The 24,167-nt window shown below is 41.4% G+C and overlaps 1 protein-coding gene across 1 annotated transcript; it reads left to right on the top strand.

Annotated features, from left to right (window-relative positions):
• Positions 1 to 1,516: 1,516 nt before the first annotated feature.
• Positions 1,517 to 23,516, top strand: LOC139654098 (protein phosphatase 1 regulatory subunit 37-like; the record flags this gene model as incomplete). The annotated part of the gene is made up of 7 exons (XM_071531133.1): positions 1,517 to 1,530; positions 1,917 to 2,083; positions 5,635 to 5,735; positions 17,329 to 17,374; positions 19,749 to 19,849; positions 20,048 to 20,167; positions 23,369 to 23,516. Coding segments are annotated over exons 2-7 (679 nt in total), but the record flags the coding sequence as incomplete, so codon positions are not given.
• Between the last annotated feature and the right edge of the window lie 651 nt (positions 23,517 to 24,167).

Raw genomic sequence — 24,167 nt, 5'->3', positions numbered from 1 at the left:
TTTTTCATAGCTACATGTCCTATACACACATGAAAGTTACACAGCTGAAAATGATAATAAAAAGCTGTCAAAACTGTACAGCTGCTTTCTGCACAAGGTATGTGTCTGATACATGTATCCCTCTCCCCACCATAATGTTATTGTTCTTTGTATGCTACCTAAATGTGTTATGTACTTGTGTCATTTAACAAAAGTGAAAACTATCTTAGCCTAGTTACATGCTTACAGTTTATCTGGGCAAATAATGTAACCAAATCACCAACAACAGATTAATACTACAACTTAACTAACATTACTGCTAACATTCACACATGTTTTACAACTGACCTATTACTGGCACTAAAAAAAATGGTATTGACCACATCATTGCTAATAAATGTAAAGTACTGTGCAGTCTAATCTTCATGTCCCAAAACTTATGTTGTTGTTTTTTTAAAATTAGATTATTTGATGAAATTAGTGTTCTGTTGCCTTATAAACACACACATGTCACATAAGCGTTTTATGGTGTTGGATGGTTCCCTTATTAACTTATATATCAGCTGGTAGGCTCACTGAAATCATGCATCAGGGTGTAAAATGAACAAACGCTTGAATTAATAAAATTCACTAGTGAACAGGAGTCCACTTTTTTGTTTGGAGTTTGCTTTGTTCACATCTTTTGCTGTTGACTTGTCCTGCATTCTTCAAGGGTTTTTGGTAAATGTGATTGTAGCCTCAGGTACCAGCAGAGATGAAAAAAAAAAAAGAGCAAAATGTTGCAGTTTTAATTAGCAAGCACTCAAGATGCAGCCTGCAACAGATATGCACTGCAGCAACTAGAATAAATAGCGCCGTAAAAATTCTTATTAGCTTGTAATACGTAGTTGCTGATAGGTCATACCAAGAAGACGTGAGATAGGAAAGAATAATAGAAAAGAAAGAAAATATTACATGTAGTCTGCATCAAATTCCAGGAAAATTTACTCTTTTTTTTGGTTATCTAAAATTTCAAATACATGTAGAAACCTTATTATAACCCATTAGAAACACAACTTTTACACTATGCTCCACTGATTACAGTTTGATTTTACCTAATCTATTTTTATCATGTGTTTCTTTGTTGTGTTTCTTTGCCTATATCATACATATATATTTTTTCAATGTTCAAATTGCCACCCCAAAGCACCAACATACCCCTAAAGTCAGGTCAAGGGGCAACAAACCCTCTAAAACAGTGGTTCTCAACCTTTTTCATATCAAGGACCCCTAATTTAGTCCACATTAGGGCCATGGACCCCCATTTGATGAGATTTTGTCTCTCAGGACCCAAATCTGAGAATATTTTTATTGTTAGATATGATTTTGTGATCAAAATAGTCATTCTAAAATGACAAAATAATGAAGTTTAACAATTCATCAATTTGCTGGGGACCCCCTGGAATGCCCACAAGGACCCGTGGTGGTCCCCGGACCCCACGTTGAGAACCACTGCTCTAAAAGCTAAACAATACTTTCCTACCTTGCCTAAGATCTCGTGAACGTGAATAGGTAACTAAATGTGCATAGCCTTAAGTCTTTTTTTTTTTTTTTTTTAATCTGTCATTTGATACAAAGATATTGGGTTTCACTCGCAAACCCCGGTGCACAACTCATGAATAAGATATTGTTCCTTTAGTGCCTTGTCTTTCCAAATGCCACAGAGTAGAGAGAGCAGCACTTTACACCCAAGAGAGCGGATGGTACAACTATTCGTACATCACCTGTTGAGCAGACATCGCTTCTGCCGCTTTGAAAAGAGGATTACTTTAACAAGCGTCGCCTCGGAAGAGATAGGCCCGTGATGGCCGCTGACATGTCAAGCGTTCGCCATTCGAGGTGAACCGACCCGTGGCTTCGAAAATACCCTCCGCAATCGGTGGCAGTCCTAGACAGAGAGAGATGACCAGGTGTAGTGATCAAGAAAACGACGAGGGGAGCGACGAAGGGGCCGAGAAGTCGAGCAAGAGCCAGAAGAAAGGCAAAGGGGAAAAGCACGTGTCCTTCCCCCCCGACGAACAGATCGTGTCGGGCTTCGCCGAGCACAAGAACACCGACAGAAACGGTAAGCTGTGGTTCGTCTGTTCGTCTTTTTCATCTGCCCAGTGTGAATGCAAGTGTGATTTAATCGACTGAATTGGTGGCATTTGGTTATCTTTGTTAAAGTCACAGTGGAATGATTTATTTTTTGCCTTCGTAGCTAGCCTAATTCTCCATATTAGAACGTGCACCTATTTAACAATAAATTACAAAAAAATGCAAAAAATGTTGTGTTCTCATATTTTATATCAAAATTCCATTACTTTTACTTCCTGGAAAACGTACATTCAGTGGTTACTAGGGATGGGAAGATATAGCGAAAATTCAATATATAGCAGTACAAAAATGTGACAATACGCATCGTGGGGCAGAAAAATATATCGCGATATTAGCACCATTTTATTCTGCTGTAATAATCACAATGAGCACTTGCTGGATATTAGCCCATATTAGCCCAGGCTATTAACATTACGCGAATAGAATATAATATTTGACAAGGAATTAAATTATTTACCTCTTTTAGATGGGTGATTTGGAGGGAATATTTGTTATATTGTGTCGGTACCAGGCATCGTTTTTGAGACATTTATTCCTGTAGTCTTTGAAATAAAAGTTGTAGAGAACTGGGAAGCTGTGCATGGCGGGAATCAACTTCTCGTCCAGTTTACACTTGCCAGGTGGAACTATTGTCGCGGAAATGGAATCAAACCGGTAAGGAGGCAGGGAAGCACAGAAATCTGTTGTTGGCTGGTGACCATAAAAACGTTCAGCCATTGCCAACTTCTCCTTCAAGTTTCCCTGGTCGCTCAGCCCTATAGGAAGTGAATGCACTTCTGCTGATTTGTTCATTGTGTTGCAGTGTGAACGCACAGCTAGAGCACATTCAACAAGCAGCACTGAAGTCTCTGTTATGTACTGTAGCTTCTGCTCAGATTCTGTTTTTTGTCAGTTGGGTGAAAAGTGAAGAATGTTTCAAAGCTAGGTTCTTTATGTGTCCGTGTCATCGAGACTACTTGACTTCAGCTAGGTCCTTCATGTGTCTGTGTCGTCGAGCCTACTTGACTTAAGCTAGGTTCTTTATGTGTCCGTGTTGTCGAGCTATTTGACTTAAACTAGGTTCTTTATGTGTCCGTGTTGTCGAGCTATTTGACTTAAACTAGGTTCTTTATGTGTCCGTGTTGTCGAGCTATTTGACTTAAACTAGGTTCTTTATGTGTCCGTGTTGTCGAGCTATTTGACTTAAACTAGGTTCTTTATGTGTCTGTGTCATCAAGCCTACTTGACTTAAGCTAGGTTCTTTATGTGGCCGCTTTATGTGTCCGTGTCATCAAGCTACTTGACTTAAGCTAGGTTCTTTATGTGTCCGTGTCGTCGAGCCTACTTGACTTAAGCTAGGTTCTTTATGTGACCGTGTCGTCGAGCCTACTTGACTTAAGCTAGGTTCTTTATGTGTCTGTGTCATTGAGCCTACTTGACTTAAGCTAGGTTCTTTATGTGGCCGCTTTATGTGTCCGTGTCGTCAAGCTACTTGACTTAAGCTAGGTTCTTTATGTGTCCGTGTCATCGAGCTACTTGACTTAAGCTAGGTTCTTTATGTGTCCGTGTCATCGAGCTACTTGACTTAAGCTAGGTTCTTTGTGTGTCCGTGTCGTCGAGCCTACTTGACTTAAGCTAGGTTCTTTATGTGTCCGTGTCATCGAGCTACTTGACTTAAGCTAGGTTCTTTATGTGTCCGTGTCATCGAGCTACTTGACTTAAGCTAGGTTCTTTATGTGTCCGTGTCATCGAGCTACTTGACTTAAGCTAGGTTCTTTATGTGTCCGTGTCATCGAGCTACTTGACTTAAGCTAGATTCTTTATGTGTCCGTGTTGTCGAGCTATTTGACTTAAACTAGGTTCTTTATGTGTCCGTGTTGTCGAGCTATTTGACTTAAACTAGGTTCTTTATGTGTCCGTGTTGTCGAGCTATTTGACTTAAACTAGGTTCTTTATGTGTCCGTGTTGTCGAGCTATTTGACTTAAACTAGGTTCTTTGTGTGTCCGTGTCGTCGAGCCTACTTGACTTAAGCTAGATTCTTTATGTGTCCGTGTTGTCGAGCTATTTGACTTAAACTAGGTTCTTTATGTGTCCGTGTTGTCGAGCTATTTGACTTAAACTAGGTTCTTTATGTGTCCGTGTCATCGAGCTACTTGACTTAAGCTAGGTTCTTTGTGTGTCCGTGTCGTCGAGCCTACTTGACTTAAGCTAGATTCTTTATGTGTCCGTGTTGTCGAGCTATTTGACTTAAACTAGGTTCTTTATGTGTCCGTGTTGTCGAGCTATTTGACTTAAACTAGGTTCTTTATGTGTCCCTGTTGTCGAGCTATTTGACTTAAACTAGGTTCTTTATGTGGCCGCTTTATGTGTCCATGTTGTCAAGCTACTTGACTTAAGCTAGGTTCTTTATGTGTCTGTGTCATCGAGCCTACTTGACTTAAGCTAGGTTCTTTATGTGGCCGCTTTATGTGTCCGTGTCGTCAAGCTACTTGACTTAAGCTAGGTTCTTTATGTGTCCGTGTCGTCAAGCTACTTGACTTAAGCTAGGTTCTTTGTGTGTCCGTGTCGTCGAGCCTACTTGACTTAAGCTAGGTTCTTTATGTGTCCGTGTCGTCGAGCCTACTTGACTTTAGCTAGGTTCTTTATGTGTCCGTGTCGTCGAGCCTACTTGACTTCTATCTTAACAAGAAATGCATTTATGACTTAAAAGTAGGTAGGGATGTAACAACACATTCAGCTCGGTTCGGTTCGAGAAATGATACTCGGTTCACAGTTCGATATCACAATATTTGGAGCAAAATCTGAATGAAGACAATTATGATTGAAAAGAAAAGTCCCTTTTTCTTTCTGAGGGAAAACAAAAGTGCAAACCATAAACAAGGTGACTACAGGTTTCTGTAAGTTAAACCTGCAATAAGTGATTTTAGCTACATGTCAAAACAGAGGGTGCGCTCTTTAATTTTAATGAAGAAAAAAAGAAACGATATACTGACTGAAGTGTATCCTCTGCACTCGATTCACTTAGCATTTCATTCTTTCAGTTACTTTGAGCAGTTTGTTATTCTGGCCTATAAGGTCGCAGATGAAACTGAACTTTGAAAGACTGTCCAGGTCTTTGTGTTCATCTTTGTTTAATGGAGCTTGAGATAAACACTAAGAGAGATCACATGCCATCCAGCTTTTGTAGGACACACAGAGATCAAAACATCCAAGTGTTTCAATCTTAAAAATCCTCTCAAGTCTTTCACATCTGGAAGATCCCATCCCATAAGGCTATGGCTGATAAATCGAGACGCCTGATTGGTTGATTTATTGTGCAGACAGACATTCATCCGGTCGTCTGTCCTTCCTCAGTTATCATTGACTGCCATCTTCCCTGTAGTCTACACACACACACACATACACACACACACACACACACACAGCACAGTTTACCGTATGGCATTTCTGAGCCCCCTAAGCACTTTTGAATGGTTGTTGGTGGCTCACTGGGATGCAGAGACATTAAAGCAGTAAATGAGTGTATTCTTCTATTTTAGTTGACAGCTGCCTCACCTTGACAGAGGTAATGGTGGCCTACCAGCAGAGCTGCAACAAACACCAGGTCCAGCCCCGAGCACACATCCTGCAGCAGCTCCAGGTACACTGCTTCAAATATTTGCAATATTTGTTAATAGTCATTTAAAGTGGTAATCCTCTGGGTCCTTGTTTGTTCATTGTGTCTCCATCGTTGGTGCTCAGAGCTCATCGCTGTGGTGTTTCTGCACTGCTCTTCCCACAGATCACCTGTCAATCAAACAGTGTGTCTTGTCTGTTCAGCCATGGTGGCTATCGCTGGTCATGCTAACTACCTAGTTCTTCTTCTATTTATTCCAAACAAACCGGAAACACTAAATGACAAGTAGTCTAAAGTATAGCCTGACAATTCTAACCTATTAACCAATCCTAACAATTAATTGAACTCCGGACTACGGCTGAAAGATATTGACAAAAAATCGAATTGCGATTATTTGACAGAATGTTGCAATTGTGATTTAAACCGTGATTCATATCATCACAAGGTTTTCTAGTCAATTTTTTTAGAACTTTAAAGAAAAGTACGGAGCCAGGGAGTGGCCATCGGGAGAAAAATTATTTATGTTGTTGTTGCACAAATTGCCAAAACATGCCCTCGAAATAGTGACTATTCTCGATATATAATACATGCGCTCTTAATGAACTTATTAAGCATATTGGTGATCATGTTTAAATGTGGCCTGTCCTGGGTGTGTTGCAGCCACCTGATTGTGTTTACATGGCCTGAAGGTTAAGTGGCTAAATATGTTGCAATATTTGGGGGATTTGCCTATTCAGTGTAAACAGACAATGGATATTAGCATACCAAATCCTTACTAGGCCTATCTGCAATACCTAAAAGGTTCCGTTTAAGTTGCATTTTTTCCTAAAATACACAGTTTAACGAAATCGAGGGAACGAATTGTATCTCATGTGCATGAATGAACTAAAACGTGCGCACGTTACAGTAAATCGTGGACTCTATATAACTTTTTTTCTCTCCCAATGGCCACTCCCGGTCTCTGTAGAAAAGTGATTTTGATGATAAAAAAAGAAGTGTGTGTCAGTGTGCAGGATTTCACCAATATTGTACTTGATTCATGGACCAAAGATTACCTGCAGCCCTAAATTACCTTGTTTAGAAATCAATTTAGACGTCCCTCTGTCTTGGAATGAATTGCAGCCTTTGTTCATATTGCAATTTCGATTTTTATTTTAGATGAATTGTTCAGACCCCCCCACCCTCTGGTTGCATAAGCATGATACTTTTCCACTGTGTACATTGTTCTAATGTTGCATTTAGATTCCAGTTGTACACTGTTGGAAGCAAGTGGAATAGCATGTATTTTCAATTAGCGACAACGCTATAATCTGACAACATGCCGGCGACATGTTTAATACAATTTGAAAGTGCTTTAGGGAGAAAAAAAACTATTTCTCTGTAACTCATGAATTTGTTTAATGTGTTTTTTTGTTATTAATAAACATGTTGACAGCCTAACATAGAGGACAAGCACAGTGGAGGATTATTCAGGCTTATATCTGATTTATATGGAAATTAATACATGCTGTAAAAAGGTCATTTTGTAAAAACAGGAATTGAATTTTCATTTACTCTAATTCCTTCTTAAAAATGTATTTTTCTTCACTTTGGTACTTTATTTTACTCCAAAAATATTTCAACAATCAATAAGGATTTTATTTTTGAATTTTATTTTTATTCATAATTTTTTTTGTCACTTTTAGATCTGTAATCACCACCAGTCTCTCGCCTTCATTTTAAACCTTCATCTAAAAAAATCATAATGTACTTTAAACACATATACAAACAGGGAGGAGTAGATGAAGGTGATATTATTTCAATTTCAGGCCCAAATCGGATGGAACCCTCACTCAGTTTCAAATACCTCTGCTCCATTTGAATTGGATCTTTTCCAAGTGGTAAAGCAGAGTGGATTGAACCATCACTTCCAGCCACTTGGTATCAGTCATGTAGTGGGAAATATAAAAGAAGGTAAACTATGACCTCAAGTTATGATCATCTTAAGGCACACAACCACAAAATTGACACCTTTTCTCCCCCATTCTCACTTACATCAGTTTTGTATTCCCCACTATGATGTATACTATGAATTTACTAGCAAAGACACTTTGAACCTATAGTATAAAATCAAAGAACAGGGGCAGAACTACTTTTTCGCATTTGAGCACATTATGTTTTTGCACCAATAATTTTTGCAATCTCACAATACAGACTGACTTATTGAGGCTATTTTGCTGAACTACCGCCTCCAATTGGTGATCATCATGACGCAAACAACCACCAATATCAAACAAAAATCAATGCTATTTTCAGAAAGGCATACAATCCTTTTGTTCTCCTTAAAAAAAACTCGATTCTCATCATTTTGAGTCTACCTAACGTATACAGAAATATTGACATCAGCCTAAAAAAAAGTGGATAAACTGACTTTAACTGACTTTATGTGGGTTTACCCTCCGCTACATCCCTACTGGGTCGGTAGTTTTAGCAGAATGTGAAGCGTCTCCCAAACTTTTCAAGAGGTAAAATTACCAGTTTAAAAAAAAAAAAAAAAAAAAAGGCTTCAACGCAAATAGTGACAGTAGATCCTCGGGGGCAGGGAGCCGGACTCCCGCAGAGACGGAAAAACCGTTCCAGCAAAAGTGAAATATTGCTTTAAAACAAGTGCGTGGACCCCCCCACCCACCCACCCACCCACCCCCCCACCCCCGTTCGGCTATGCTGCATCAGCAACTCTGCTCATAAAATTACCGTGTACCGTACAAAGATATTACAGCTCTCTCGAAAGGATCGATCTCGAACGAAATGAGATCCTCCACCCCTACACACACACACACACACACACACACACACTACCACTTTAAACATATTTAAACAGGGTGAAGTGTTGAATCATAGCGGATTAATCCCCTTTCATCAATTTACATCAATGTCATAGCATGTCTGAGAGTGAAGTCCGTCAAAAAAGGATTTATGATAAAGAGGCGTTTTTATGCAACGGTAAGATCTGACATATTGGAGCGCATACACATATCTATACGTACACACACACACACACACACACTCTCACTCACTGGGTAAGTATGCACACATATTAACATGCCTTGGATAATTTGAATCGTTTCATTCAATCAGCCTCAATCAGGCTTATTGCCGCATAGCGCTAACAGCATCTCCACTCCAAACAAGAGGCTAAGAGCAGGTTAACTGCTATGTGGGGCTGAAGTTAGCGGGATTGCAAATAATAGCACAGCTGTAAATGACGACACACACACACACACACACACACACACACACACACACACAGAGAGAATGCTTCATACGATGCTTCATGTAGGTTACATCGAGCACGTCACACGTCACAAACACACTCGTAAGCACACCCACTAACAAAAATTCCTTTTCTCTATCTCTCAGTCGCACACACACACACACACACACACACTCTCTCTCTCTCTCCCCAATAAAATAAACTCACTCATTCTCTCTCGCCCCTCGCCCAGGCAGACGCACTCGAAACACATACTCTGCCATTTATAATTCATTTTATGTACTTACTTACTTTACTTGGACCCAGCCATGTTAAAGAACATCGCTTTCCACCCCCCCCCCCCACCCCGCATAAATTTCACTTGAGATCAAGGGGAATTATTTGTGGAAAATTAGAGACTTAGCAGTGCTTACATTAAGCATACAGCCGCTGTGTATTATCTCCGAGGTGCTAATGAACCCAGTTGCATTCGAAAACGAATGTAGGTGGTCCTCCTGAAAGAGTAAAATATGTATGGTTAAGCAGTAGCTAAGAGGGGCAATATTTAGACCAAAAGGGCTGCATGCGAATGAATCCATAATAAGACTATGCAAAACGAAAACTCGACGCCTAAAGAGCAAATTTATTAAATTAGGTCTTTTCAGGCGAGGGGCGATTCCCCCGAGGACGACCGTTGAAGACTATTTAAAGCTTTTTTTTTTCTTTTTTTTTTTTTATTGCACCCGTGGGCCCCTTTGCGCTTCTTTGAAATGTTTTAAGTGGATAAAACAGTATTGCTTTTGGTGACATCTTCATAGGAGTGGTAAACAATAATAGGTTGGAGCCGGCGGGGGTCTAAGGCCGCCATGCTTAAACTCCCTAATTTCACTGTACAAACCTCTGAAGTCTGCAACACCGAGCTTTGTGTGTTCTCTCTCTCTCTGGCTCGGGCTGTGATTATAGAGATAATGGAGATGATCAAGCTCCATCGCTACTTGGCTGTTTGGCACGAGGGAAGAAGGTTAACTGCAACAATTCATATTCAATTCCAGGCGAATGGGAAACATATTTGGCATTTTTTTTAAATTATATTACATTTTACTTCAGTATAACCGTTTGTTCCTACTCAATTTTCGCACTCAATTTGTTGGAAGGGTCCATAGGGAGGATGGGGTAAAATGAAACACATTTTACATTTTGTGCTACTACGGCGAAATAAATGTGAATTTATTTTAAAGAATAATTGCTATGTATACTTAAGACGCTCGGGCATGTATGGAAATTAAAACATTTTCTGTACCTAATACAGTTTTAGAAATATGACACATTAAAAAAGTTGGTCAACTTGCCCAACTTGCCCCAGGGCTAATGGCACATTTTACCCCACACAGCAACTCACAGGCCTATGCTAAGTTTCTCACCTTATATTGTACCTCATAAAGCCTTAAACTAAGATATAATGATGCGTCATATAACATATATATTTCCATTTAGATACAATAATCATCATTATCATCTTTACCATGATGAAATCACCTGTCATATAGCAAATTTTTGTATTTTTTTTTTTGCTCTCCTCGATGGCTCATCTTACCCCCGGTTCAACTTACCCCGTTCTCCCCTATTATTTAGGATAAGGGTTAAAGATTGTTCTTCAGTTTACAAAGCGCTGGAGGGGGGAAAAAAATGTTGTTTTTAGGCTTTAAGTGAAGTATTTTCCAACCCTAACCCTCCAAACACAAAAGGATTTTAACTCAAGGACGCTAAAACTACGAGTTTGTATTCTTTTCATGATGTTTGGAGAATAAGCTAGGCATTAGTTGCGTGTTGGCAAATCTTCTAATGAATAGCTAGTGGTTGTTTCCCTTGCAGATTATTCAGTTGAGTGGACTGAGGAGAAATCAATTACCACAACTTAACTTTCATTATTTATCCCACAGCTACAAAATGCCCCTAGCATGACAATTCGCCGCTCTTAAATTCATAGGGTCAGATCCAATTCCCAGAAATGTTATTTTCCCAGGCTAAATCCCCCAAAGGAGCGCGTGTGTGTGTGTGTGTGTGTGTGTGTGTGTGTGTGGGGCGGAGGAGGGGGGGAGAATCCCTCCAGAAATGAAAAGACAAGAGAAAATCTGTTTTTGCAGACCACCGCTGCTTTCTCAGCTCTTTTGATTAGCATTAATGTTGCACTGCGGAAGTCTTACCGACGCTACTGTTACAGCTCCTTCCCCACACACACACACACACACACACACACACACACAAAGCTATATCTTTCCCTGCCTGTGTAATTCTAAAGGGAACATATTTTTTTTTTTTTTAAATTAAATGCATGCTGATTGTTATTGCGGCACCCCCCGTGTCTGGAATAGTCGGCAGCGAGGTAAATGTCACTAAGTGCCACACTATTTTTCCTTGGTGGTTGTTAGCGGGCTTTGCATGCAAAATAAAAGCACTGAGAGGAGGAGGAGGAGAAGGAGGAGGAGGAGGCGCTGGAGTGTTTCTGCATGCGTCGGAGCGCGGGGGGGGGCTTATCGGGGGGGGAGCAGCAGGGGGGGGACCGGACATATGTCGCTCCACTCGTTACGGGGGCCGAGACGGGCGATAACGGAAAGCGAAAAAAAAAAGGAGAAGCCGGGGGAGTCGGGTCGGCGGGACGGGGGTCGGCGGGGGACGGGGGTCGGGGATGTCACGCACACCCAAACCGCCAAACCGCCAAAACCACGTTCCTTTCCAACGCGATTCTGCCTTTAACGCTATTTGGGAAACAGCATGCATAACTGAAAAAAAAAAAAAAAAAAAAAAAGGATTAAAATGTCCTCTATGTGTAAAAGAGTCTCTTTTACATTCGCTTTCCTCTAATTGAATTCGAGGCAGTTGCCGTTAAACTGAACGGCGCGCGCGACGCACTATTGGTGGCGCGCTATTAGGGTGAATTGAATTTGCACGGTCGGGCGGTCGCACGAGTAATATCAGTGCTTTTGTAAGTAGGATAATATTACATGGACTCGGATAGGGCCCCGGATTCACCGAGGGTTCGCGCGGGGGGGGGGGGGGGGAGAGAACGTGAAAACGACCCGAGTCAGAAAAGCCGCACTCTTCACTGACCGTGCGCGATGAGGGGAAAGCTGCGTAACGGCGCCGGTCCGAAAATAAAGCCTCTTTATAGCTGTTATGCATATGTAAATTCTATGCAAATCATGGAAGAGCCTTTGAAAGGTGGCATAAAGACTTTTGCGGTAAGAGTTTGGTCCGTTCAGAACGGCTGCTACCGTTCCTGCATCGTCAGACAGCGAGGCGGAGGGGTTTTTCCATCCTCGTGTCTCAGGTCAGATCAGAGAGCGCCTCTGGTTATAAAGGGGTTTTAGTATGGAAGAGGTGCCGGCCTGGGTGGATTAGTCTCCAAACTGAAGCAGTGGGCGCTTGCGGGTGGTCATGAAGGGGCAGTTTGCAACAGTTACATACAATAACTACATAAAGGTGAAAACTCTGCCCTGTGCAAATACATGCGTACATTGCCCTCGCAATACAGTGCAATGACTGTTGTCGTGTTTTGGTTTCCAGATGAATCAAAGGTGGAAAAGGTAAAGAGAACTGCAAAAAATCTCCATATTAACAAGTCATTCAGTCGGTAACACTTTACAATAAGGGTCACCAAGTTAAGGGTTAGTTAATGCTCAATAAGCATTAACTAACCCTTAATTAACAGTTAACTAATGTGTCTGGTAATCATTTACTAATGGTGTTCATGTTAACTAAGGTATTAATTTACACATTTAATAGTCATCTTTATAAACTATTAAATAATGTATAAATTAATACCTTAGTTAACATGAACACCATTAGTAAATTCCATGTTAACTGTTAATTAAGGGTTAGTTAATGCTTAATAAGCATTAACTAACCGTTATTAAGCATTAACTAACCCTTACCTTAGTGACCCTTATTGTAAAGTGTTACCCATAATAAGTTTATAAAGATGACTATTAAATAATGTATAAATGAATACCTTAGTTAACATGAACACATTAGTAAATGATTACCAGACACATTAGTTAACTGTTAATTAAGGGTTAGTTAATGCTTATTAAGCATTAACTAACCCTTAACTTAGTGACCCTTATTGTAAAGTGTTACCATTCAGTCTAATGTTGAGTCCTAAAATCGTAATTTTCTTAAAATAAGTGAAAAAATGTCACTTGTTTCCAATGCAAATCGACTTGTTTCAAGAACTGTGTAGAATCAAGTGTCATTTTCTCGACAGCAGTGCAGTGATCTGCCTTCTTCTGCCTGTTTCAACAGACTGACTCTACATTTCTAGAAGATTCCTGAAACAAGTGAAGCTGCATTGGAAACAAGTGGAATGATCTCACCCCCAGTGGCAGATTTTTTCACTTGTTTTAAGAAAATTAGGATTTTAGGACTCAATAACAGACTGAGTGACTTGTTAAGATGGAGATTTTTTTTTCTACAACTCACAGCCATTCGGTACATCTCTCATCTTTTTCCCCTAGCCTTTTCCGTCTCCTTCTCTCTCTCCCCCCCTCTCTCCGTCTTTCTCTCTCTCTCTCTGCACAACTCGTCTGATACGCAATAGCTCGACCCAGCCAACTTCCTCCTATCTAAACACCATCAAATCGAAAGAACTCGCAGGACTTTGAAAGTTGAATGTGCCACACGGCTCCCCGACTCACAGATCAGGATGCCGAACCGCCGAGGCTGTGTGAGAGCGACACACACACACACACACACACACAAATACACACACACACCGCACACCACTCAGGGTTGAATGTGTACATTATTTTTGACATCAACCGTTTAAGGGGACAGTATATTTTACACAAAGTGGCATTAATTAAGTCGGCAAACGCACATCATCACGCATTTCAAAATCTCTATAGACGAACAAAGGGAATGACAGTGGGAAATATTGTGAAAGTCAATTAGAATTTTATGTACGTTTTTTGGATCTTTCCTTTTTTTTTTTTTTTTTTTTTTTTTTTAAATGATAAATTAAGTTACTAATTTTGCCTGTGCTCTTTCTAGACACTGCAGCTTTAATTGCTAATTGTTAACAGGGAATGAATACATTTGCATATTAATTAGCTCCCAATTTACATTTTTAATTTGCTGCCTTCAAAGGGTGTGAGATAAAAGGTCGTGTTATTTTAAATAATTTATCCTTTATTGCAGAAAAGATGCTGAAAGGAAAATGTGGGGGTGATTTTAACCCCTAAGAGCTTCGACTGTGGGAAAAGTGCACGGTAAAAATACATACATATATATATATTTTTTTTTCATTTTTTTTTTTTCAGTTAATTAAATGGGTTAGGAAAAAAAAATAAAAATGGTGCACTCAAACAGTTTTTAATACAAAGCCACCCGGAGAGGCAGAGCCGCCCTGGACGGCGGAGTGAAGAATAGCGAATGCACCAGAGATGACTTCTGTGGAAGTCAAGTTTAGAAACCAGATCCCTCTCTCTCTCTCTCTGCCTGTCTGAGAGAGAGAGAGAGAGAGAGAGAGAGAGGGAGGGAGCGCTTTTCTTTTTATCACTCCATTTTGTCCTCTCTCCCTCCTGACACATCAATTGATTTGGCAGCCGGCGCCTTCGGTTTCCGTCTCCACCACGAGGCAGCGGCGAGCGGAGGGGGAACGCACAAGTTCACAAATTCATTAAGATGAAAAACAGCCGCTACTGTATTTTTTTTTTTTTTTTTTTTTTTTTTTTTTTTTTTGCGTGGAGAAGGAAGTGCTGGAGTGTGTGTGTGTGTGCGGAAGTAGGTGTCGGTGTGTGTTTCTCTCTCTCTTTCTTTTTCTGTATATATATATATATGTGTGTGTGTGCGTGTGAGAGTTTTGCACAGGCTTACTGAGCATCATTCATTGGCCCCCCCGATGCCACAAACAAACCGGCTTCACCAGGAGTCACCGGCCGGACGTCACACGCTTTTTTGTTAACAGGATGCAAAATTCAGAGGTGGTGCAAATCCATGCAAAGTCAATGGAAGGAGGCGAATGGAGGGAGAGGGATGCTACTTCACTCGAAGATGCCTCCACTCCAGTTGGCGTGTCTTCAACTTCATCCAGAGCGGCTTCAAGCTTCAAGTTCAATATCTTTATTGTCCCAAAAGGGAAATTGGTTATGCAGTCAGGGTAAACGCGAGGGTAAAAACGACATGGAACAAACACCAAAACACATTAAAAAAAAAGTCCCTAAAACACATAAATCCCTAAAATAAGATTATTGGTAACACTTTACAATAAGGGTCACTAAGTTAAGGGTTAGTTAATGCTTAATAAGCATTAACTAACCTTTAATTAACAGTTAACTAATCATTTACTAATGGTGTTCATGTTAACTAAGGTATTAATTCATACTTCATTTAATAGTCATCTTCATAAACTATTAAATAATATATAAATTAATACCTTAGTTAACATGAACACCATTAGTAAATTACACTTTAGTTAACTGTTAATTAAGGGTTAGTTAATGCTTATTAAGCTTGATCTAACCCTTATTAAGCATTAATAAGAGTTAGTTCATGCTTAATAAGGGTTAGTTAATGCTTAATAAACCCTTATTAAGCATTAACTAACCCTTAACTTAGTGACCCTTATTGTAAAGTGTTACCAGCTCATTTATCATTCATAAAACAGTGAAAAAAAGAGCAACATTCCACAAAGTAGACCTTGGTGGTGCTGCTGCCAAGCCTGGCGCTAAAGGATCAAAATGCAGTATGATAGAATAAAAAAAAATATATATAAAATGCTGAACCGGAGTTTCAACCAACCTACATTGCCTCATCTAGAAAGATATCAACCAAAAACCACTAATCATAATGCGTGGGTCTATTTTTGCGGGGGGGGGGCATTTCTCAAGTTCATCCATCAAACCCATGTTGAGTAAAGCGAGGCAAAATTTCACCTCACTTGCGGACAGGAAGCCTCCTCTCCGGTATTGTATAGAAGTTGTCAAGCATTGCGAGTGTGTGTGTGTGTGTGTGTGTGTCTCGGGCCGAAGCCGATTAGCCGGGTGAAACTCGGCCTCTCCCAATTACAAACCCGGGGGCCCTCGTATATACACAAACAGCGCAATTTACGTCCCATCGATGTTGTCTAATTCTTTCCAACGGGGGGAGACGCGTCACGGCCGTCCCTTTTTGTCTCGCGCCTTGCTCTCTTCCCCTTCCCCCGCGGGCACGAGAGCCGGGGAAAAGCCTTCCAAGTCCTTTTGTACTCCCGCGTCCCTTTGAACAATGAATCATATTTACGGGACGAGAGGAACAAGGGGAAAGAGAAGACGGCGGCGGCGGCATCCCAGTCGCACAATGGGATTTGCCGAGACATTGTTTGTTTGTTTGTTTGTTTTGAAGCTGCTGATATCGGATATTTCACGTTGATTTTCGGTGTCTGTAAATTTGACCGTTTTGGCGAGTATTCAGTGTTTCCTGTGGAATTTTTTACTCTTATCAGGGTGGAAAAGCCTCTGAAACTGCATTTAGACCATCATGGGACACTAAAACTCTCCACTGAAACCCACACTGATGGAATTCCTTTAGGGTTAGCGGCTCTTTAAGGCAGGGTGACCTCACCTATACAATGGTAGGGAAACACCGGGATGCATTGCTGCCTTTAAATGAAATAATTCATTCATAAAAAATGATGATTAAGTAGATTAAAGTCATGAATAAAACGTGTAAAGAAAATAAAACTCGGCTTATCCAGACTTTTTCTGCAGCTGTGATCATCGGGGAACCTCCATCATATCAGAAGTGGAGACACACTGACTGATATCTGATATTTAATAAAAGACAAATATCGGCACAATATCCCAATATATCCCTTGTTGCAGAATCCTCATCTGAAGGAGGATGCTTCCTTGTTCTCTATTATCTGTCCCTGTTTTGCTTGTCAGTAGAAGACAAAAAAAAAAAAAATTACTATTTTCCACCATCCGCACAAATCTGCCACCTCCGGTGATTGATGCAGTCAAATTAGATGTATGTGGAACATTGGCTCTGGCAAATGAACACATCAACTGATGACCAGCTGTTTCTAATTATTATACACTGGTTAATTAGGACGCCGTGTCACCATCGACGGCGGCGGTAAACTGTGTGAAATTCATAATTCATGCTCTGGCGTCCAATAAGCCTCCCGGATCAAACCGGTACAGTGTGGCATGGATGGAGAGGCCGAGTGGAGGGGGAAAAAAAAGAAGAAAAAAAAACGACTGGGGAGGATATGGTGCAGTGTCGCTGCCAACGAGCTGTGTGTGTGTGTGTGTGTGTGTGTGTGTGTGTGTTCACGCCTCGCTCTCACACCTCCTGCTTCTACCTCTCTCTCTCTCCCTCTCTCTCTCTCTCTCTCTCTATCAGCAGGGTATCTGTGTAGGTGGCAGTGTGAAATGTCTGGATCTCAAAGGTAAGCTGAACGCCTCACTGCATCATTATTAAATATGATTGAGGGCTTTTGCCTTACATCCATAATACATGACATTATTTCTGTCATCTTTTACACATACAGTCAAAGTATAATTATACAAAAAAAAAAAAAAAAAAAAATCGGAGATATTTTTGAATTTGTTGCTGTTGACAAAATATTGTTTTTTGCTTTGGAATAAAATGTATAATTTAATAACAAATAGTGATATTTTTGATAGTGTGTGTGCTACCTGTCACCTACTACACTGATTCTCAACCTTTTCCATATCAAGGACCGCTAATTTAGTCCACATTAGAGCCACGGACCCCCATTTGATGAGATTTTGTCTCTTGGACCTAAATCTGAGAATATGTTTTTTTGTTAGATATGATTTTATCCAGAATTCCATGACTGTCTGTACTGTAGTTAGAGAGATAACAGAGAAACTATGATCAGAACAGTCATTCTTCTACATTCTCTAATTATGTTCACTTCTTGTAAATGACATAATGCTGAAGTTTAACAATTCATCAATTTTCTGGAGACCCCCTCAAGGACCCCTGGCGGTCCCCGGACCCCACGTTGAGAACCACTGACCTACTACACACACACACACTCTGTTTGTTTTACCACACTTGTGAAGAACTTCATTCCCTAATCCTAATCGGAACTTTAACCTCATTTTAACTCATTTTAAACCTAAATCCTAATCCTAAATTTAATCTTAATCCTAAACTCACTTTAACCCTTCACCTAACCTAAACCTAATCCCGATTCTTACCCTTAACCCTAAACCCAAATCCAAACCCTAATCCTGCCCCGTGTAGAAGTGAGACTCAGCCAAAACGGCATCACTCTGAAAAGTCTACAACTCAAACTGGTTCTCACAAGGATAGAAGTGCAAGAACACACACACACACACACACACACACACACACACACACACACACACACCGCGGCAATAGCATCCTATGCAAAGTTGTGCGGTGATGCCGCGATGGGCGTCACCGTCGTCACGGACTGATGACATCTGACTGCGGGTGTCGCTTCCTTATTATCTTCCCAACGCAGGGCGGATTAGAAAAATGGGATTTCAGATCGCTCTCCCTTCCACCCCGCGCTCCCGCTCCCACCGCTCCGTTAAGTGATAATTGTAAAAAAAAAAAAAAAAGGGGTGGGGGGGGTGGGGGGGGGGAATCATTTTGGAAATAATTATTATAGTAATTATCATTTTCCCTTCTTGGCCGGGGAGATAAGAATTAACCCAGGAGAGCGAGAGGGGGAGAGAGAGAGAGAGAGAGGGAGAGAGAGAGAGAGAGAGAGAGAGATCGTCTACGCCAGAATCTTTCTCTCTGTCTTTTAAAAGTCATCTGGACTTTGTAGTCTGATTACTGCAATGTGTTGCAGTAATCAGATTACAAAACTGGTAATCTGATTACTGTAATCCCTTCAATTCACTGTAAAAAAAACAAAACAAACACAGCAATCACACACTTGGAAACAATAGGATTACTTGTTGGATTACTACAAATTATCAAAATGGGGAAGGGGGAAAAAGTAGACGAAAAGCATTTAGATTGGGAGATTGAAGAACATGATTCCACATATTTTAACATAATAGTGGATAATAACTTGATCAGGATTGGGGAGCGGCACATTACAGTAATCAGATTACAAAAAAATTGGTAACTCTGATCCCTTACAGTCGCTGTAAAAACACAGTAAAACAATAGGATTACTTGTTGGATTACAATAAAATCGAAAAAATGAGGAGGAGAATAAAGGGAAAAAGGCTTTTTGATTGTTGAGACATGGCAAAAATAATTCCACACATGGAAATAATGGTGGATAATAGTTCAAATTGTGGCAAACTGGAATAAATTGTGCCTTTAATTCCATATTCAATATGGTAATCCAAAGTAACTCAAAGTAGTCAGGCTACGTTTAGAAGTTTTGGAAGTGAAATCGGCACATTCCAGCGGATTATTATTATTGATTACAATTTTCTGCAGGTAATTGGCGAAGGAGGGCGACCGCAGACGGCATTCACATCTTAGAAGTCCAATCATGGGAAAAAAAAAAAAGAGTGGAGGCGTTATCATTATTTCTTTTTCTCTATTTCTGATTACGCCTCAGAACTTTATTATAAAAAACCCCCCCAAAAAAACACATGCACACACACACACACACACACATACAAGGGTAAACTTTGCTTATAAAGGAAGTTGTTGTGTCGTGTGATTTTCGAAAATTCCCATAAAAAAAAATAAATAAATAAAAAGAGAGAGAGAAAGCGCATTCGGAGCCATGCAATTTTGCCTGTTAGCAAACAGCCTCCCAATTATCTTCTGTTTGATTGCTTGCCTCTATCAAGGTGAGCGATTAGACCACCGCTCCTGCGAAGCTCTGGAAGTCATCCTGAAATCGCTGCACTTTGATTTCATCAATCTGCAGGCGGCCCAACTGGAAGAAAATGTGAGTTTTATGAGCAAAACTTATTTTCCTCATCTTCGTCTTCCAATTCAATACAGCTTCATATTCAGGGGCCTTCCCCCCTGTATCAGATTATAGGCTTTTTTTTTTTTTCCCTTCCAAAAAGAACTTCATAACATTCCTGTCAAATTTGGGGCCTTGCTTTCTTCATTTCTCTTTCTGTTTTTTTTTCTCTTCCAGGGAGCGTCGTCCTTGCTGGATATGATTTTGTACTATGAATCTACAACCCATCTTGACATTTCTGACAACAGCAGTATAGGAACATCGGGTTGGAGGGCCCTCGCTCATTTGATAAAGCAGGTCGGCTGACGCAGTGGAATAGTAATCCTTTTTTTGTAGGCTCTCTCTGGGGGATATTGTACATTCCAGAAAGTGAGTTTGTTGTGCATTACATGGATTGAAGATGCAGGGCAGAGCGAGCGGGGTGAGAAGTTCTGAGAGGCTCATACCTGCACACACACACACACACACACACGCTACATTACTCCAGCATCACAGATGTCATTAGCAGACATAACTGATTAGCTGTGAGATGAGAATCTGTCTGATCGCAAATGTCATTCCCGACTGACTTCCCAGATCGGCGGGATCGGAGCTGGACCGGTTAGGAAAAACACACTGGCAGGAATCTCACCCAACCAAATCTCATGGATTTCTTAAAAAAAAATCTTCCTTTCAGACAGGTTCTCAGTTTATCCTTCGTCCTGTGGCGATGGAACGTGTTCCTTCTGAGGAGGACTGACATTTATTTTGTCAAACTGGTACAAGTTTTTCAGGACAGCCACTCTGTGTACTGTCTGATGAAAACCACATGACTCCAGACAAGTCGGTCTTTTTCTTCTTTCTGTTTCTTCAGCACATAGAGGGCAACACTCTCACTTCTCGGGAAAAAAAGAAGGAAATAAGTAGAAACGAGGCAATAGTAAACATGTCGCCCCTGCAAATCAGTAACAAGGTGCGTCGGTGGTGTAGTTTGAAATTTTGACCTTTAAATAGAGCGTCTTCATCAGGCCAATCAGTGTAATGTTTTTAAACGCCAGAACACAATGCTGGAACTCATCTTCCCTCCAAGTTTCATTAAGATTGGACCTGTGGTGTCTGAGATCACATTTGAGATTTGAGTTAAAAATGTTGACCTTTAATTAGAACAGCCCTATCAGGCAAATCAGTGTAATTTGGTCGACCCTCCCAAATCCAGCAAACCTCCGCACATCTAACCCAATACCCACAAACCCTCCCCACATCTACTCTAATACCCTCCCAAACCCCCCCCCCCCCATATCTACCCCAATACCCACCAAACCTCCCCACATCTACTCTAATACCCTCCCAAACCCTCCCCACATCTACCCCAATACCCACCAAACCTCCCACGTCTACCCCCAATACCCTCCTAAACCCACCAGACCTCCCCACACGTCTACCCCCAATACCCTCCTAAACCCACCAGACCTCCCCACATCTACCCCAATACCCTGCCAAATCCACCAAACCTCCTCACATCTACCCCAATATCCTCCCAAACCAACTAACCTTCCCATATGCACCCCCAATACCCTCCTAAACCTGCCAAACCTCCACACATCTACCCCAATACCCTGCCAAATCCACCAAACCTCCCCACATCTACCCCAATACCCTCCCATACCTGCCCAAACCTCCCCATATCTACCCGCAATACCCCCCAAACCCACCAAACCTCTCCACATATACCCGCAATAACCTCCCAAACTCACCAAACCTCCCCATATCTACCCCAATACCCTCCCAAACCTGCCAAACCTCCCCACATCTACCCGCAATACCCCCAAACTGCCAAACCTCCCACATCTACCCGCAATACCCCCCAAACCTGCCAAACCTCCCACATCTACCCGCAATAATTTCCGAAACCCACCAAACCTCCCCACATCTATCCTAATACCCCCCCCAAACCTGCCAAACCTCCCCACATCTACCCCAATACCCTCCCAAACCCGCCAAACCTCCCCACATCTACCCCAATACCCTCCCAAACCTGCCAAACCTCCGCACATCTAGCCCCAATACCCCCCCCAAACCTGCCAAACCTCCCCGCATCTACCCCAATACCCTCCCGAACCCAACTAACATTCCATATCTACCCCCAGTACCCTACAAACCCACCAAACCTAACTATATCTACCCACAATACCCTCCCAAATCCCAATATCTACCCCACCAACCCGTCAGCCAAGCGTTTTGTTCTTTCTCCCCGTTTCTCCTCATAATGTCAGCTAGGACAGAGGCCAGAGTGTTTGACAGCAGATGGCGAAGATTCAGTCCAAACTCTCTCTCTCTTTCTGTCTCTCTCTCTCTCCATCATCTACCCCTCTTGTTCTTCCTCATCTTCTTCTGGGCAGGTTAGAGAAGGGTTTGATCCCACATCCTCATCGCCAACTCCTATCTTTCTCTAGATACTGTAATGTAATTGCTTCAGGAGAGCTCTACTATATGCTCAATAGGGTGTGGGGGGGGTTCTAGAAAGCGAATCGACAGGTTTAATAACACTTCTACATGGCAATGCAGCACACACACCGTACACACACACACAAAAGTCACACACAAATACTGCTACACGCTGCATCAAGTAGGTTTCCGTATATATTAAAGGAATACACAAGGTTTTTGGTAGATTACGTATTAATTGATGAGAACATACACATCAAAATCACCCATGTGTCCATGCACTGGCTTAAGCATACACTATGTTGAGTGATAGTTGGCTCCATGCTAACACTTTAGCAGTGGAATTTCAAAAATCCCATTCCCAATCCTGAATTTGGATCCCAATCTTCCAGCCGAATGCTAAAAAAATGATTTATTTAATCTATTTTCACAATCAATTGTACTGAACGAATCACAGACTCCTCATACCATGGCTGCACAGACTCAACACAGTGTATGTATGCAGTTAGACAGATGAACACACATCAGACCAGACATCTGATCTGATCCAAACCGACTGGATTCACTTTCCACGGAGAGAGAGACCGATCCACTGTCTTTCTGTAGAGTTGGATTTTATTTGATCTTGTTACAATATTAATTACTGAGCACAAAGTACTTTTGAAATAAATTAGAGAATGGCTGTTGATTATAATAATTAGCGACTCTGTGCCAGAGACTTGTGTAGGAGGAGGTCAGTTCTATCAGTGTTGTTGCAACTAAAACCTCTTTAATATAATATTTCAACTGGCAATTTACCAGCATCCTCCACAGTTTTGTGGAAATATCGAGAAATGACACTCTGACTTGTCTGTGTGTCTGTATGTTCAGTAGTCCATTTGCCTCTGTTCAACTGTACACTGTGTGTGTGTGTGTGTGTGTGTGTGTGTGTGTGAGTGCCATATGCGTCTAGTATAGTAAAGTGGTAGGTGAATGTGGGTGAGGGTGGGATATATGTAATTGTCACCGCAAGAGTATCCAACTCCTTAAACCTTGTATCTTGTGTGTGTGTGTGTGTGTGTGTGTGTGTGTCAGAGTGTGTGTCTGTCCAGGCTGGACGCGTGTAACGTGTCCCTGGTTGACTATCCAGCCCAGTCTCTATCTAAAGCTCTGCTGACCAGCCGGCTGGCCGTCCTGCACCTTCACAACGCCCAGCTCAGTGGCACGCCGCTATTCACGCTGGGTACGGTCTACACACACACACACACACACACACACACACACACACACACACTCTGTTTTTTTCTCACTGAACACACCTGAGCTTCAATATGTGCTTCAATAAGACCGTGTTTGTGTTAAGTATATGTTTTGCGTGTGTGAGTGATGACTGTGTGCACGTGCGAGTGTGTATGTGTGTGTTTGTTGACCGTGTGTGCTTGGTGTGTGTGTGTGTGTGTGTGTGTCCTGTGGCCAGCAGGACCAGATTTTGACCTCTGACCCTTCAGTGGGCCTGGACCCGGATTAGAGCCTAATCTCTTACCTGTCACTTTACACACCGCTGCACACATCTATACAGGCTCTGCCAGCCAGGACACAACACACACACACACACACATACACACTGTACATACATATATATATACACACATTTGCATATGCACACTTGCAAGTATACACACTTTGACATAAAATAATGGCTTGTGATACATATCCTGACACATAAGTACTCTTATCATTGCATATGTGGACATACAGTATATACACTCACACACACACACACACACACACACACACACACACTAACACGTATACTTGCATACACACACACTCGCACATGATAATATAAAAAAAGCTCTGTGATACATACACTTACACCAAAGCCATATGAGCA

The sequence above is a fragment of the Centroberyx affinis genome, unplaced genomic scaffold (genome assembly GCF_046629955.1).
Source record: "Centroberyx affinis isolate AG114_WGS23_722 - 3 ecotype Tasmania unplaced genomic scaffold, CSIRO-AGI_Caff_v1 ptg002037l_1, whole genome shotgun sequence".
Classification (NCBI taxonomy): Eukaryota; Metazoa; Chordata; class Actinopteri; order Beryciformes; family Berycidae; genus Centroberyx; species Centroberyx affinis.
This window is presented reverse-complemented; position numbering and strand designations above follow the sequence as displayed.